The following is an 18,470-nucleotide window of genomic DNA, read 5'->3' as shown; positions in this document are numbered from 1 at the left end:
AAGCACACGTCTAAGTGGTTCAGATGGCGGGTGGTATGGCAAACGTCACCCTTTGTGTCCCCAGGTGATGGACACTGCTCATGTGCCTCTGCAGAGAGTGGCAGGAGCTGGATCCCCTTCTCGGGACAGACTCCTTCCAGGAGAGACACAGACACAGGGGGAACTCATCGGGTCTTTACAGCATTTCACTCGGCATCAGTTTTGACATATTGGGTGCTGTCCTGTGACTGCCCTTTCTGCACAAATGATCATAAAACAACAACCATTTAGTGAGACATGGTCATAAAGGGCTGTTATGGACAAGAAAGCTCACCGTGAACTCTGGAGAGAGCGAGGAAGTTTATAATAAGCACCAGGAAGAACGAAGAGGCTCAAGGCGTCTTCTGAAGAGCGGGAGGCCTGAGCAGCCGTGATTGGCCATTGTAGGTGTGGGAGAGGGTCAGGGACTGTCAGGGAGAAGCAGTGAGATGGCTGATGGCTTTAGTGAACCCTTCCAGTTATGTCTGAGCCCAGAAATGGAAAGCAGTTGATGTCTGCAGGTGGAGGAGGAACAGGAGGAAGATCTTCCTGGGAATACGGAAGGAAGAAAGGCCTCTCTTGGGCTAATCATGTATGGCAGTGACATTTCCATCCTGTGGGCATGGCTGTGCCTGGGAGATGGGGAACGGATGCTGCTGGGGTGGCTGTGCTCAGTCATGGCCCATGAGCTGACCTTGCTCTGCTCCTCTCTTACACTGCCCACACTTGGATGGTCCTCAGGAATCATCCGTGAGCCTGGTGGATGCATGAACCTCCTGGAGTGATGGGTATGGATCCAAATAGGAGATTCAAGCAAGTGTGGGACTGGGACATTGAGGTGACTGGTGGCCATTGCCAAGTGAATGAAAGAAGCTGGATGAGTTTTGAGGAGCTCACAGGCATTTCCGACTCCACAGAAAACCAGAGCCTTACAATGAAACCAAGATCAGTTGGCATAAAGCTCACCACCAAAACAAAAAACACTCACACTGGCCACAGGAAAAACCTTGAAAAACAGTTCAGAAAAATCTACCAGGTCCCAGGGGTCAAGGCTCAGCCGTTCTGGTGATGAACAAGCATCAAGGGCTGACATGGCATCAGAGCCACCTCCACATGGCCGTCACCACCTGGAACCAGTGTCTCCAAGTCTTTCCTTCACCAGCCTCCAGGGACAGGGACCTGAACTGGTTGTTTCCTTCACAGCTGTGTCACTGATGGCCCTTCATGGGGTCGCAAGCACCCTCAGAAACTTGGGGTTTGCTTCTGCCTTTCACTTCATTAGAGTTTTGTTCGTTGTTTCAGTAGCTGCAGTTCAGGTTCATGGCAGCAGAGGGCTCATAAACATCAAAAATGCTCTTCCAAGCCAAGGTTCTGTGCATCATTATCCTAAAGGCTTCAAGTCTGGTGTGGATGATTAGGGAGATTTCAGGAATAACCAAACAGAGAGAATTTGCATAATAAATAGCAATTAATCCAAACTTCTTCTATTCCCTCTCCTGCTCATCCTTCCCTCCCTTTCCAGAACAGATGGTATCAGCAGACTCCAGTTCATATCTGTATGGAGCGTCTCCTGATAAAGACTGAATATGTCAGAAAAATGGGTTGTCTAAATCACCATGTGAATCAGGAGATAGTCCAAGACACCTTAAGAGGAGTCACACTCCTCTGGACCAAGAGGTGGGTGTTCCTGGCAATCTCAGGTGCCACAGCACAGCGATACTTGTGTTTGGGGAGCTGGTCAAGTGACCCATCTCCTGTTCTGTAATGGTGTCTGAGTTTGCTCAGGTCACCCCTGACTTGAGCCCCATCCACTGCTGGGTGTTCTCCAGACTCCTGCCTTCAGGAATCAAGTCCCAGGAGACCTTGCTGGTGAAGATGGAGGCAAAGAAGCCATGAAGAACCTCAGTCCTGTCTGATTCTACTCTTACGAAGTTCAGCAGCAGGCCTATGTTACCCTGGTCTTTTTCTGTAAGGAAGTCCAGGGCAGCTTTGGCATAATCCCCACATCCATGGACAAGGTTTCTAAATTCCTCCTTTGCAGCTTCCCCTGCTTCCGCCTCCTGTGTGCTGCCTTTGTGCCCTGCAGCTCCATCAGTTCAGACAAACACCTTCACGAGATAAATGCTTCATTTCACTGGTTCTCAGATAGATCATTCTTGTGCTTGGAGCAGCCTGTCCTGTAAGGCTGATCAGATTTCCTGAGCTCCTTCACCCTTCTGAGCTTCTTCCCATGGCACCACCTGAATCAGCCCCCCCCCCAGTTTCGCAAAGTCTTCTCTTCTGGAGCCCACCAGCCTGTCCTCTGCTGCTGGCCTTCCTCCTTCCCCTCTGGTGCCTGGGAGCCACTGTGTCCTGGTCACAACAACCAAGGTGGACACTGATGTTCACATCCCTCACCAGGGTTTCCTTGTTTCGCAGTTCCAGATCCAGGTGAGCATCACTCCCATTGGCCCACGATGCAGACATGTTAAGCAGTTGACCTATGATCCTCTGGACTGTTGGCACTTGCCACTTTGCCAGGCTAGTGAATATCAGAGCAATTACAGTTCTCCATAGGAACCTGCTCATTGACTGGTGACTTCCTCATGTTGCTGACAGAAGACATTTCTTCTCCATGATCAAGTAGTTTGTAACACCCAACACATTGTCACACTGTACTGGGTTTACATGGCAAAGTCTTGGAAGTGGGGGTGAGTGTGGCTGTGCTGCAGGTGTCACGTCTCTGAGAAGACAACAGGAGTTTGCCCAACGTCAGACAGAGCCGATTTCAGCTGCTCCAAGATGGACCCACTCCTTGCCAGATCTGAGCCACTCAGTGATGCTGGCAGCACCTCTGGGATATTGTATTTGAGAAAGGGTAAAAAACGCTGCACAACAGCAGGTGGGAGAGAGGAGGGAGGAAATGGGAGAGAAAAGCACTGCAGACATCAAGGTCATATCCCATAGGACCCAAACAGGTCCCTCAGCAGGCCAAATCCTGCTCTCCTGAAATCCTGCTCTTGGCCTTGTTCTCATCTCCCAGGAGCCTCAGCTCCACTTTCCCATCCCTGACTGTTCCATTCTGACCAACTCTTTCTGGTTTGTAAGTGTGAAGTCCCACAGGGCACCTCACCCCACTGATTCCTCAGTCACCTGTGTCAGGAAGATGTTGTCAATGAGCTCCAAACCCTCCTGGATGGCCGGTACCTTGTAGATACTGGGATATCGCAGGTCTGCCACGAGGACACTGCCCTGGAAATATGAGGCTTCTTTCATTTGTCTGAAGGAGGCCTCATGTCATTCCTCTTCCTGATCAATGGGCCTGTAGCTGATGTCCAGTCACCACAACACTGCCCGTGTTGTTCTGCCCTCTCATGCTGCCTCCTCAACGTTCAGCTGACATTATCTGTCCCCAGGCAGCGGTCCACGTAATCCTAATGCTCTACCATATGAAGGGAAACATCAGAAACTCCAGACCTCTGGCATTATGAGTATCAGACACCCAAAAACCCACTGTTTCTCCAGGAGATTATATTTATAGTGTCCTTTAACTCCTCATGCTGTTATGTTGGGAGAGACACCTTCATCAGGGTAAGCCGTCTGTGTGCAAACATTAACAGCTGAGCAAATGGAACTTCAGTCCAGGGAGAGTCCAGACCTTGTGAATATCTGGTGTTCGCCCATCAAAAATCTCTGATTTTTGACAAGATGAAATGACGAGTTCTCAGTGGCCCTGAGGAGAAGGGCCTGGGCACTACAAGGTCCCCACACCAGCCCGTGGTGCACGCTCACCATGAACAAGGCAGCTGCACACGGGGCTGCATGAGGAGGAGCGTGGGGACCCAGACACCTGCAGTTCTCATCCCATTCGGTTCAGCTCTGGTGTGACCCACACACACGGGTGTGTGCCAGTGTGCGGCTTCCCAGTCTGGAGAAGCAGGGAGGAACTGCAGAGTGCAGGGCTGTGCCAAGGCAGGTTCAGCACCTTGTGCACATGGTGTGGGATGCTGAGGGACCTGGGCTGCTTTGGCCCAGCAGCGCTGGGGAGGCTGCAGCAGTGCAGGAGTAGCCTGAGAGTGCTTGAAGGGTGGTTTCAGAAGTGGTGGAGGTTTCTTCATAGTGGGAAAGAGCTTAAGAAGGAAATAATGGCCCAAAGTGCAGCTGGGGAGGTCCAGGCTGGACATGATCAGAAAGGAATGTGAGTGGAAGGGCAGTGCTGTGGTGGAGCAGGTCAGCAGAGGGAGTCTGCATCAGCCCAAGGCTTTGTGCTTCAAGGAGCAGCTGGGGAGGATGGAGAGATCTTGGCAAAGGAAGGAAGATGCTCAGACAAGAGCAAGGTGGGGCAGCAGGGGGGATGTCTCTAGCCTGCAGGGAAAGAGGTGCAGGGGATGCCACAGCACAGGACAGGCTGTCGTGGAGATGATCAAGGGATGTAAAGAGGCTGAAAGCCCCACCAGCCATGAGCTCCTTCTCCCCTTGGCTATGGCTGTTGTCTGCACCTGTGATGCCTGTGAGGAGACACCTTGTCCTTCCAGCACAGGGGCCTCATGGCCTCCTTGTCCCCAGCCCGGAACCTGGGAGGTGTGGGACCATTGTACTGCCCTTAGCCCTGCACAGCCCCACATCACACTGTCCCAGGAAGGGCCCTGGGCAACGTGGGAGGGACAGGATCTGACTTCCCATGGTACGAGGTCAGGGCTTGGCTTTTGGTTAAAGAAACACAGCCAGGTTTCCTCAGCATCAGAGGTATCTTTACTTTGCTTTTCCTGACCTACAGTTTTCTTCTCTAACGAAACCTGGATATTGTTTCTCAGTAGGTTCCCTCAGTGGGGCCCATTAACAGTACAAGAAACTTTGGAGGTAGAATCTAACTTTGACTTCTTGAGAAGTTTCATTACCTTCCTCCAGGGTCTGAAGTTCATGGACTCAGCATCAAACCCACCAGAGGGGTCATTAAAGGGCCTTGGGCTTCTCCTGTGCTGCTGAGCTGGGCTGGGCTCCTGGGACACAGGGAGCTCATGGCAGCGGCAGCGCTGCAGAGAGACAGCTCTGCCCAGGAGCAGCTCCTCTGCACACGCAGCAGGGCTGAGGGCTCTGCCTGGGGATCTCAGGAGATGAGCAAGGCAGAGAGAGATTAAAGGTGGTCAGGACTGGAGGATGACTGAGAGCTCACTGGAGGAGAAACCTTTGCAGCCCTTGCCATGGTAAGTCTCTGGGTGCAGGGCAGTGCAGCTGTAGCTCCTGGAGGCATCTCCTGAAACTGGCACAGGCACAGCTTGTGGGATCTGTAAGGACGAGGTTCTTGTCAGGCCATGTTGAACAGCTGTGAAGCCGGGTGAGCACCCAGGGGTGCCCAGGGCTGTCCTGCAGAGCAGGGTCCCTGCACCCCAGGGCTGTGCCGGGCAGGGAATCTGCCGCCTGCCAGGGTCAGCGCTCAGCCTGCCTGGGAGATCCCATGGCAGCAACTGTGGGTGGAAGGAGAGACCCCCAGCAGGGCAGGCAGGGAGCTTGTGGGGTTGAAGGGGGCTGTGTGGGTCAGGGCTGCTCAGAGCTCCAGATCCCCCCCCAGACATGGTAGAGGGTCCTTCTGAACAAGGACATCAAGACAGGAACAGCTGCAAGGGAAGGAGTCTGTGCTTTCAGTTTTCTACTCTTGCTCGTCTGGGTGTGCAGTGGGAGATGGGGATTTATTTCTCACTTTGGAGAAGACACTGAGACCCCAGTTCTCATTAGGACATGTCTGAGCTGCTCCTGAGCCCCTGCACACACAGAGCTGCCCCTGGGCAGTGCCAGGAGGTGTGAGCAGGGCAGAGCTGAGCACACAGCGGGTGGGATGGGGGATGGGGTCTATGCCACTGACAGGGAGCAGATCCAGGGACAGACACACAGCTGCAGGCAGCACAGACATGGGCAGGGAGAGGGAGCTACAACCTGAAATGCTTGAGACGAGATTCAGGGTCCCCTGCCATCTCTCGCAGTTCAGACACATTTCCCAGTGCAACCCCTGGTCTCTGCTCCTCCCCAGCAGACCCTCTGCTCCAAAGCCATGGGCTCCAGGTCATGAGTCTCCACCTCAGCAGTTGGACCTTCAGGTGAAGGGTTCCTGCAACGTGGTACACAAATAAGGTGCTAAAAGTACTTGCTCCACAGTGTCATTATGTGAGTGGCAGCAGCACAGCCGGGTAAGGAGAAGGTTCCACAGCATGCCCGTCTGCCCTTCTGTCCTTGCTTTATATTCTGGTAGCACTGCAGTGTTCTTCCCTGTTTCTCCACCTGTACCTGGTGCTCTTGCTCTCTGGGGTTGGGGTGCGAGTGTCGGTCACTTCTTGTTCTGACATCAACTCAAGGGGTCTTGCCCCAGAGGTATGTTCATGGAAACCAGATGCCCAAGCTGTGTTTTAAGCTGTGATGAACAGTTTTTTCTCACTTGGTAGAAAGAGAGAATGATCTGAAACATCCCTCCATCAGGGAGGGGGTTTTCCATGAGAAACAGCCTGTTTATTTTCCCCAGAGAACTCTCCCCTAACTTGTCACTGCCTTTTCCTCCTTGCACAGGTCCTCATGCCCAGAGGCAGCAAATGTCCAACAGCAGCTCCATCACCCAGTTCCTCCTCCTGCTGTTCACAGACACACGGGAGCTGCAGCTCTTGCACTTCTGGCTCTTCCTGGGCATCTACCTGGCTGCCCTCCTGGGCAACGGTCTCATCATCACCACCATAGGCTGGGACCAGCACCTCCACACCCCCATGTACTTCTTCCTGCTCAACCTCGCCCTCCTCGACCTGGGCTGCATCTCCATCACTGTCCCCAAATCCATGGCCAATTCCCTGTGGGATTCCAGTGTCATTTCCTATGCAGGGTGTGCTGCCCAGGTCTTCTTTGTATTTTTCTTGCTTGGTGCAGAGTGTTCCCTTCTCACCATCATGTCCTATGACCGCTACGTTGCCATCTGCAAACCCCTGCACTACGGGACCCTCCTGGGCAGCAGAGCTTGTGTCCACATGGCAGCAGCTGCCTGGGCCACTGGGTTTCTCAATGCTCTGCTGCACACGGCCAATACATTTTCACTGCCCCTGTGCAAGGGCAATGCCCTGGGCCAATTCTTCTGTGAAATCCCCCAGATCCTCAGGCTCTCCTGTTCACACTCCTACCTCAGGGAACTTGGGCTTCTTGTGGTTAGTCTGTTAATTGGTTTTGGCTGTTTTGTATTCATTGTGGTGTCCTATGTGCAGATCTTGAGGGCCGTGCTGAGGATCCCCTCTGAGCAGGGACGGCACAAAGCCTTTTCCACCTGCCTCCCTCACCTTGCCGTGGTCTCCCTGTTTGTTAGCACTGCCATGTTTGCCTACCTGAAACCCTCATCCATCTCCTCCCCATCCCTGGACCTGGTGGTGTCTGTTCTGTACTCAGTGGTGCCTCCAGCAGTGAACCCCCTCATCTACAGCATGAGGAACAGGGAGCTCAAGGAGTCCATTAGGAAAGGGATTTCATGGATGTTTGTTGATGCTGATAAACTTTCAATGACTCTTCACAAATGACTTTACTGTATCCCAATGCAGTCCTGTACTCTATTGATTGTTTTAACCTCTTTATTTTCTTTCATTGCCTTTCTATAATAAAATGATCTCTCTCCCTTGCATTTCCTCTAGATTTGGCTGTTGTTTTAAAGCTGATATCAACAACAAGCCCAGGAGTTTCACCCCAAAAACAGCCAGAGAAAAATCCTCTGTGTCACACTGAAACAGGTATCTGCAGGGAAACAAAGATGGACACAGACAATCTGACACAGACCAGCTCCAACAGGAAACAGCATCTTCACAGCCACCACACCAACAGCAGCACTTACACAACCATGAGCAACAGTACTGACCGTGTCCAGCTCTCCCTGAGCTGGTGTGAAGGTTGCACGAGTGGTCTGTACATCCCAGGTAGAACTTACCCACAGTCTCACACACACTCCTGTGGTCCCTCCAGTGTGGACTTGGGGTTTGGGTCAGCCCAGACTCAGAGATATTAGCCATTTAGCCATCCTAACCCTGGGTTTCTCCAGATCCTGGGGCCCTCCTCCTTCTTGCTAGCCTCTTAGAATTGACCAAGAAGATGTGTGCATACCATCACCCCCAAACGCACACACTCTAGTGAGCCCACTCACACAGCAAAGAGCCAGGAGCAGTTTAATTAGTTCTGTAGTTTAACCCTGACAGGCAGCTCAGCACCACACAGTCTGTCACTTACTGCCCCACAGCAGGATGATGCAGAGGATCAGAAACACAAATAAAAACTCATGGGGTGAGATAAAGACAATTAATAGGTAAAGCAAAATCTATCCACATAGTCAATGAAAACTAAGGAATTCAGTCACTGCATCATTGCCAGGAGGGTGTTCAACTGTCTTCAGAAAAGATGGGCTCCGTCATACGTGACTGTTACTTGGGAAGACAAACACCATCACTCCGAATGTCCTCCTGTCCCTTCCCTCCCAGATTTTATTGTTGACCATGGTATCATATGTTGTGAAACATTCCTTTGGTCAGTTTGGTTCAGCTGTTCCAGCCATGTCCCCTCCCGATTTCTTGTGCATCCCCGGCCCCCATGCTGGTGGGTTTGGTGTGAGAAGCAGAAAACCCCTTGATACTGTGCAAGCACTGCTCAGCAATGACTGAAACATGCGGTGGGATCAACATTGTTTCCATCACAAATGTAAAATAGACTCATACAAGTTGCTGTGAAGATAAGTAACTCTATCCCAGCTGAAACCAGTCTAGTAAGCGGTACAGACCATGGTGATCAGGCAGGGGGCTTGGCCAGAGCAGCACTGAGCAGCCACCTCCCCATGGGCAGCTTGTCCCTTGAATCCTTCTCCCCCTTCCACAGGCTGCTTCTTCCATGATCCAGCTTTCTCTGCTCCAGTCTCCTCCCCAATTCATAACCATCATCAGTTAGTTTTTCCCCAGTGGGGTTCAGGTTACTTCCACTTCTACTTAAATTTGATAGTTTGGATGCCATTGCCTTGTTCCTCTGGGACTTCAGCGGCATCACTGGTGGCTCCTCCAGGCACTGATGGCCTTGCAAGACTTGACTGCCCAGACTGTGGGAAGTGCTCCCGTCTGTGCCGTTTGGCCAACCTGGTCACATCCACAGCCGCCTGTGAGGCCCAGCTGGGACACACGGAGCTGCCCACACTGCTGGTCCCTCCTCACATCCCTCAGCTTCTCACGCAGGTGCCACAGTTTCCCATGGCAAGTACAGGTGGTTTCACCCAGGGCAGGGCCTCACCAGGGGCACAGGCATTTGTCTGCAGCCTTCCCATCTGGTGTCCTTGATGACCTCATCATACCTGCCTAACTCTAGCCAATCACATTGCTGTCATGAGGTGACCTCACCAGTGATAATCCAGCCATGTTTGCTTTGCCTACATGTACCCCCAGGTAACCGCAATAGAAGTGGCACCACAAGCCACCTCCAGCCGTGTCATCTTCCCCTTCTCCTGCATCTCCCATCTCCCAGGTTCTCAGCACTGCTGGGTGTGCTTTCCAGCATCCAGGTGACATCACTAGGCCTGACTCACCACGTGCCCAGTTGGGTTGTTCTCAAAAATGTGACTTCAAAATCTACCTCCTTCCCATGATGCCTCACCTTGCATCATCCTCTTCTGGCACCAGGGGTCACCTCACAGCCAACCTCCAGACACTTTCCTGCACCTGCCTCTCCTTTTTCCCACCCAGCACTGTCGTTTCTGCTGGGCAGGCAGCACCGTGTTCCCCATGGAGACTGCAGAGCCCTGTTGGGGCAGCTCAGTGGTGGGAGGGCAGCCAGGGGTGGTCAGGGCTTCTTGGGAAGGCAGGCAGGTGGATGAGGAGCTGGAGATGAGCTCTGTGCAGAGGGGAGCCTGGTGTGCACAGAGCCTTGCCTTGGAGGAAGCTTCATGGTCACAGGTCCTCGAGTACATGGCAAGTTGGACCATGGCTTGGTCTGCTGGGAGGGGAGCAGCGCTGGGCACAAGAACCCAGGAGGCTCCTGCAGGTGTGGAATACAGCATTTTGAGACAAACACGGATGAGCTGACTATGGCTGGTCTCCTACTGACAGACAAGGTGGATCAGGCTGGGGATCTGAAGGATGAGAGCGGCCATGGCTACAGTGATCATGAGATGGTGGAGAAGCAGGACAACTGCAGAACAAGAGTGCAGTCCTGCAGGAGAGCTGATTTCATTACTGGAGGATCTGCTTTGGCTGTCCTGGAGAACAAACAGGCTGTGAGTCCCTGTTCAGGGGCGATGTCCTCAGAGCCCAGGAAGAAACCAATCTGATGGCCAGGGAGTCCAGCAGGGCCTGGCAAGAGGTCAGCGTGGATGAACAGGGACCCCCTCACTTAGGAGATCAAACAGCAGAAGGACGTGCAGGGAGGCTGGAGGGGAACAGGCTGCCCAGGAGACAGACAGACAGACAGACACCTGGCCTAGAGGTGCAGGGATGGAGCCAGCAAAGCCAACGCTGAGCAGTGGCTGAAATGGCTGTGCAACGGAAGGGCACCCAGGAGGGCTTCTCCAAAGATATGGTCAGCATAAGGAAGGCGGCTGAGAGTACCCTGGTCCCCGTGGCCAGTGGGGCAGGGGACGGGTGACAAAGACAATATCAAAACAGCAGATTCTTCCTTGGAGAGTGCTGGTGGGAAATATAACTGGACACACTTATACATTTTACTATATATTTACCAACACATAAATATAATATTTTCCTTATGATCACATAGAAAGACAGACAACACAGATCTGTTGAGATCACTGTCAACATGGCCATCTAAAAAGAGAACAGCTCAATTAACCTTTTTATCCCTCTTTCCTCCATCAGTCAAGAGTGGCCAACAGCTTCCAGCATGACTCACTGTGTGCCAAGGGTAAAAAGTGGCACTGACAGCCCATGGCTGTGAATTGTTTGGTGCCTTCGGCTCTGTACAAGGCACAAGGATTATCTTTCTTAATACTGGAGGCTTTGGTAGGAGAGAAATCTAGAGAATCTTTTTTATAAATGGAGGGAAAAAGAAACCAAATGAAAGATGTAGAGTGAAGGAAATGTGTTCTTATAACTTTAAACATCAAACACTGTTGGTGTTGTAATTCTCCTTTCTTTCTTTTGAATACTTTAAATATCAGTGTTTTCTCATTAGATCAAAATGAGACTTTTCAGGATGTACATTAAGAACAAGAGGAGAACTTCTGATCCTCCACTACATTTGCCTTCTCAGCACTCTCTCTCTTATCTGTGCATCTCATATCCCTCATCCTCCAGGTATTTCCTCCTGCACTGACTAAACTGACTATGTCTGAAGTCCCATTTCCAGCAGCTGATCTGCACACAACACTTGTGATTGTTCTCTGGGTTCCCCTTCCTCTTACTGTTTGGTCACTCAGACACTTGTCAACAACCCAGTCGCTGCTTTCAGCTTCAAGGAGTTAAAAGCTTCCTTGTCTTTCAGTAGTCTGTCTAATTCTGTCTTTAGCCAACTCTTTTATTGTGTTTATTTTATAATTTCCTTTCTGTCTAAAATATTTCTTGCACGATTCTGCCTTGGAGAAGATGAACCTCAGTGGTGGCAGCTTGTCCTTGGTGTACAATTGAGGAGTGTGTTAACCTTTAATCGTGACTCTCAGCAGTTGTATTTTGTTTGTTCAAGGGTAAAGAAAAGTCCCTGTTTCCTGTGTGCACTTGGGTCTCCAAGGAGAGCAGATGGGAGCTGGTGCAAAGGAGTTGGCACATCCAGCTGCAGACTGCAGTGAAGTCTGGTGTGAGGAAAAGGGATGCAAGGCCCAGGGGGCCAATGAGAGAAACGATGGGGTTGGGGAGGTGAGGAGCAAGGTTGTCCACACGGTGTGAGACCTCAAGGGACAGCTTCTCCATCCAGTCCAGACCTCCTTAGAAGAGACCCTGGATCAACATCAGACAATGCTGCAATCACATCTTCTCCAAGCTGAAAAGTATTAAAATACACCCTTTACAATAGAAAGACTTTTTTATCAGAAGCTTTTTGAAATCTTTCTCCATAATTACACAAAGAAAACTCTCTAATTAACTATACAGGATTGGAAAGAAATTACAAGAGACATGGTTTGTTAGAGCTTTCTGAATGTAATTATCTCCATGGTGCATTTGGTGCTGAGTCCTTGAACATTACTCAGGTGCTGAGAAGAGATTGCACAAACCTTTCCATAAGTCAAAGCCAGAAGAAAAAAGTACTAAGTTCCTTGAAGTATTAATGAGTTCCACTGCGGCCAAGTACCAGCAAAGCCTCCCCAGGGACTCGTTAGAGCAGAGAATCAGAGGCCATGATGGCAGATAAACAAAGGGAAACGTGCAGGCAGCTGAGGTGCTGAGAAAACCCTGGTTTAGTTGGCTGAAGCAGAGAGGCCAAGGCCTGACCCCCAGCCCCTGGGAAGGCAGATCCTGTCCCTCACACATTGCTCAGGGCTCTTCCTGGGGCAGGGGATGTGGGCTGTGTGGTGCTGAGTGAAGAACAATGCTGTGACAGTTCCCAGCCTTCCTGGGGGTGTGCAAGAAGGCCATGAGGTGCCCCAGTGCCCGAGGACAACATGTCTCCTCACAGGCCCTGGTGGCAGAGGCGATGGCCATAGCCACGGGGACAAAGACTTTGGTTCTCTTGGTGACATCCAGCCTTGCCAGTGCCCTTTGCCATCTCCACCACAGGCTGTCCTACACTGTCCCTCAGCTGCTTCTGTTTCCCTGCAGGCTGTAGACACCCATCTCGCTTCCTCCCCTTGCTCTCACCCTGGTATTTCCATACATTGACTGATGTGTCTCCACTCTCATGTTCTGTTCCTGGAAACACAAGTACATGGACTGATCTCCTGCTCCTTCTGGATGATTTCTCGTACCACAGCACTGCCCTTTGACTGACATTTCTTCCTCCTCATGTCCAGTCTCCACGTTTTAACCTGCGATGTGTGGCAGTGTTTCTCTGCTGTAGAAAGAAGGACCCTGAAAACTACTGACCTGTCAGCCTCTTACCTGTGCCTGGGAAGATGATGGAACAGATCCTCCCAGAAGCTGTGCTAAGGAACAGAGAATGGTGACTCAACCACTTCCCTGGGCAGCCTGTTCCACTGCTTCACAACCTTTTCCATGACTAAATGTTTCCTAGTATCAATTCTGAAATTTCTCTGGAACAAGCTGAGTCCATTTCCTCTCATCCTCTCACTTGCTACTCAGGAGAAGACCAACACCCTCCATGCTACAACATCTTTTCAGATAGTTGTAGAGTGCAAAAAGGTCTCCTTTCAGTCTCCTTTTCTCCAGGATAAACAGCCTCAGAACCCCCAACTGCTCCTCGGCAGACCTGTGCTCCAGACCCTCAACAGCCTTGTCCCCCTCCTCTGCACTCACTCCAACACCCCAAGATCTTTCCTATAGTGAGGGGCCCAAAACTGAACCAAGGATTTGAGTTGTGGCCTCACCAGTGCCGAGTACAAGGGGATGATCGCTGCTCCGGTTCTGCCCACTACGCTGTTCTTGATGCACATCAAGCCATTGGCCTTTTTGGCAACCTGGGCACATGCAGGCTCATGTTCAGCTGCTGTCAATCAACAACCCCAGGTCCTTTTCCACCAGGCAGCTTTCCAGCTACTCTTCCCCAAGCCTGTAGTGTTGTAGGGGATTGTTATGACCAAAGTGCAGGATCTGACATTTGGCCTTGTTAAACCTCAGACAAATGGCCTCAGCCTAATGAAGCAGCAGCTCCAGATCCCTCTGTAGATGCTTCGTACCCTCCAGCAGATCAACACTCCCACCCAATTTGGTGTCATCTGAAAACATAGTCAGGGTGCACCCGATCCCCTCATCCAGATCATTGATAAAGAGATGAGAGAGAACTGGCCCCAATACTGAGCCCAGGGGACACCACTCATGACCGGCCACCCACTGGATGTGGCTCCATTCACCACAAATATTTGGGCCTGGCCCTCCAGCCAGTTCTTGATCCATCACAGATACACCATCCCAGGCCATGAGCTGCAGCTTCTCCAGGAGATGCTGTGGGTCACGGTGTCAAAGGCTTTACTGCAGTCTAAGGACACAACACCCACAGCCTGTGTGGCGGATTGACTCCCCACGACAGACTTTCCCTCATCTGCTCAGCCGGTCACCTTGTCACAGAAGAAGATCAGGCTGGTCATGCAGGACCTGCCTTTCATCAAGCCATGCTCATTGGGCCCGATTGCTCGTCTCGTGTGTGTGACCTCACAATCCTTTGCCAGCTGTGTTCCTGCTGTTCTCTAATCCCCTGCAGAGGCAGAAGTGACCTCACAGTGCCCGCCACAGCCATTGGCTTCCTACTGGACTATGAGTTACTGAGGCACAAGTGACCACATGACATCGTAGCCACCATCACGCTCCTTGTGGTCCACTGTGTGAGCAGATCAAACTAAGCTGCTTTCATCAAATGTATCTCATAGATTTCCTATCAAGGGTTTGAGTGGAGAAATGTTCCTCAGAGGAGCTGCTGTATTTAGCCTGGGGCATTTTACATCCCTGCTTCTGCCTTGATTTTTTTTCTCTTCTTCCTCTGTCTATTCTGACATAAAAGAGCTCTCCATGGAAAAGATTCATGGAATCCTACAATAACACAGGTTGGAAGAGACCCCTGAACACCATCTCTGTCCCACTGACCTTTATGGCACCTCAAGGAATAGCTGATGGCATTTGTGCTCCCTTGGGTTCATCTCACCACATGCACACACTGGACATGCACATGATGTGTATGTTTACAACTCATCTGCACAATGAAAACATGGTCTTTTGATCTAGTATTTCATAAAATCAATGAATGTCCTGAGTTGGAAGGACCCACAAGGATCATGGAATCCAACTCCTGTCCCTGCACAGGACACCCCACAGGTCACCCCGTGTGTCTGAGGACGTTGTCCAGTCTCTTCTTGAACACTGTCAGGTTGGGGCCATGACAGCTCCCTGGGGAGCCTGTTCAGTGTCCAGCACGTCTGGGTGAAGAACTTTCTCCTCATGTGCAACAGACCCCCCTGGCAAATATTTATTCCGTTCCCTTGGGTTGTCTCATTGGTCACCAGAGAGAAGAGATCAATAACTTCCCTTCCTTCTCCCCTTGTGAGGAAGCTGTAGCCACCATGAGGTCTCCTTTGAGTCTTTTCTTCAGCTAAGATGCTGAGAAACCTCTTGGTTTACTTTCTGAAGCAGAAAGGGAAAGCCATTACCCCCAGGCAATGGGAAGGGGGATCCTGTCCCTCACACACGGCTCAGGATCTTCCTGGGACTGTGGGATGTGGGTGTGCAAGGCTCAGGGAAGAACAACACTGTTACAACAACTTCCAGCTTCCCCATGGGGCAGCAAGGAGGCACCAAGGCCCGAGTGCCATGAGGACAACATGTCTTCTCCTGGGCCTCAGTGGCAGAGACAACTGCCCTGGCCAAGGAGACACAGACCTGGGTTCTGTGGGTCCCTTCCAGCCTTACAGCGCCCTTTGCCATCTCCACCACAGGCTATTCTACATGGTCCTACCCCTGCCCCTCTTTCCCTGCAGGCTGCAGACACCCATCTCGCTTCCCCACCTGCTCTCACCCCAGCATTTCTGCACTTTCACTGCTGTGTCTGCATCCTCACTGGCTGCTCTTTGGAACACAAACCATGGGCTGATCCAGCTCCCTCTGGGTCACCTCTTGCACCACAGCACTGCCCTTACAGTGACATTTCTTACTCCTCATATCCATTCCTCACCTTCCAAGTAGACTTCTTTTTTCTCTTCCCTACTTCTTCCCACTATCAAGAAAAGCTCAACCATCTCATAAACTGTCCTTCATGCAGGGAACCCAACCCGTTAGGCTTCTTGTGGTCTTTTACCTGATCAGAGAGAAGTCACCTCGCCATGATCTTCTAAATCCCATGAGTGCTGCTGGCCTTTCAGCTTCTCTGAAGACACGACCATGTCCCTGCCGATGTCCCATCGTGTTCTCAGGTGGGATGGACATGACAACCCGTCTCTCTTCCTGGGTAAGACCTGTGGGCACTTGGGCAGAGGTTCTTTCCCAGCCATGTCCCTGCTGCTGGGCTGTCACCTCCAGACACAGAACTGACCCCACTGTCCCCTTCACAGCCAAAGTCTTTCCACTCAGTTATGAGTTTCGGAGACTCAACTGCCATCATAATCACACACCCATCCATCCCTCTCCTTATGGGCCGCAACCTAACTAGATAAAACTATGCTTGTTTTATCAAACTGATCAAATCTATTTCCTGTTAAAGATCTGAGAGGAGAAGCATTCTTGACAGGAATGTGGAATGTTGAAACCTTTTCTATGTCCTCTCCTACCTCTTTTATTTCTTATTGTTTTCCTTCTGCCTGGTTGCTCATGGTGAATTCACTACATGAAGTGCAAAGCCAATCCCACACCCAGAGATAAGATCTTGTTTATTCCAGAGTTATGCAAGTCTGGACACTGGAATGAAACCAGCACAACAGACAGAGAAGGAACATCTATTCTACACATATCCCTACATTCAGACCCTCCTGGCAGTCCTAAAGAGCCAAGTGTTCACGCATTGGCACATTGGTTACATAATCATTTTACCACTACACATGCTTGTTGAGAGAGGTTCCCAGGCTGAGCCTGGGACTCCCACCCTGGGGGTGTGTGTTTTACTATTATAATGAGCGTAAAAGGAACAAAGCTCAGCTAAAGGACACTTTATGTAACCCTCTTGAGACAAATGTTAAAACAAGACTCAGGTAATTGTGCAGGCTCCAGAGTGTCTGCACTGCAAGGACAGTATTCTTTGCAGGTTCTGATTAGGTGTTTTAAACGTCACTTTTATCTTTGTTAGAGCAGCAGACTGACCAAAACTGAGAGGATTTTCATGTTTTAGGTTAGCAATTGCAGGCAGGATTCATTCTTTTAACTGGTAAGGACTACATCTTCTGCCTTCAAACACCTCTCCAATGTAAAGTCTCATTGAACCATAGAATAACTCAGGTGTGAAGAGAGCCCTGAACAACATCTTGTCTCACTCTTTTGCTCAAGGCAGGGGGCACCAGGTGAGGTTGTTCTAGGCCTCTGTCTAGCTTTGCATCCTCCACAAAGGAGCTGAAAATGTGCTCCATGACATAATGAAGAGGCAGAATAAAGCCGTTCAACAGTGTTGGCCCGAGTACTCATCACTGAGGGATGCCACTAGAAACTGGCTGAACACAGGACTTTGTACCACTGATGATGTTTGGGTTTGGTCATGCTGCCAACTCTCCACCCATCACAACATCCACATCTGCATCCCAGATCTCACCAATCTGCTCTAAGGCACCACAGGAGACCATGTCTGGGGCCTTGCAAAACTCCATGTACTCAACATGCCTTTCTTTCCCCTGCCCATTTGGGTTCAGCAATTTCTTCATTGTACTTCAACTGCCTGGAGATGCCTGCAGGAGAATGTGGTCCGGCCACCTCCCAGGGACAGACGTAGGCTGAGCAGCCTGTCTGTCTCCCAGTTCTCCTTCCTGCCATTCCTGAAGATGGATTTGACGTCTGCCTTTCTGAGGGACCTCTGAACCTCTCTGATCACTCTGGCACTTCTGAGAACACAATCCAGAATTTCCCACAGGGAAAGAAGTGCAGGTGTAGGACTGTGTAGAATAGCATGTGATGGAGATAGCAAAGGTGATGGAGCAAATAGGGACATTTGCAATGAGCCTGTCCAAGGGAGCTGAGATGAATCTCACTGTGCCACTGGGGTTTGTCTTTGGAGTCACACATAGAAATATCAGGGTTCTGTCAGACATCCACATCTGAGCTGGCCCTGTGGACTCTTAAAACACATTTAGATATTCAGGGACAGACATCTTCCCTTATACACACAGAGGCAGGAGTCACAATGTCTCCCTGGGCTCCTATTCCTATTCCCAAATGTTGGAAGACACCTCAGCCCCGTGGTGCGTCGCCGTGTTCTACGTTTATCTTTGATGTCCGTCGTCATTAGGAGTGGACATTGGTTCAAGGAAGCACATCCCAGTGCTGCATTCTGGTGGTTTCCTATGGGATATTAGTCCTAAAATAATGTGACCTCAATGAACTGTCTGTCTCACAGGCCTTCATGGAACCCCAAGGAATAGCTCACTCATGTTCGTCTTACCTCACATACATGATGTACATGCTCACATCTCATTTGTACAATGTGAACACGAATCTCATTCAGTGTAATTCCATGGAGGGACAAAGACCTCTGAGCTGGGGTGAGAAGCCAGTGCTGGAAATGGTGGTTGTGAGGGGCCAGTCCATGTTGATTGACCTGGGGCTCCTTCCACGGGGTGTCCAGTGCACAGGGGCACAGACCAGCCCCTGCTCTGCTGGTCCTGCAGGTCTCTGGCAGGAGCCTGGCTGTGAGAGGACACTGCTGTGTGCCAGCCCTGCACACACACACTGTTCAGCTGCACACTGATGTTT

General features: G+C 50.9%; 1 protein-coding gene across 1 annotated transcript in view; it reads left to right on the top strand.

Annotated features, from left to right (window-relative positions):
- Positions 1–6,575: 6,575 nt before the first annotated feature.
- The window catches only part of LOC308043847 (olfactory receptor 14A16-like), a gene marked incomplete at both ends in the record, with an annotated part of 51,621 nt that continues 39,726 nt past the window's right edge, over positions 6,576–18,470 (top strand). The window contains one exon of the mRNA XM_080350163.1: positions 6,576–7,336. Within this exon, the coding sequence (XP_080206289.1) occupies positions 6,576–7,336 (761 nt within the window). The remainder of the gene's footprint in view (positions 7,337–18,470) is intronic.

This window comes from Nesoenas mayeri (assembly GCF_963082525.1).
Source record: "Nesoenas mayeri genome assembly, chromosome: 9".
Lineage (NCBI taxonomy): Eukaryota > Metazoa > Chordata > Aves > Columbiformes > Columbidae > Nesoenas > Nesoenas mayeri.
This window is presented reverse-complemented; position numbering and strand designations above follow the sequence as displayed.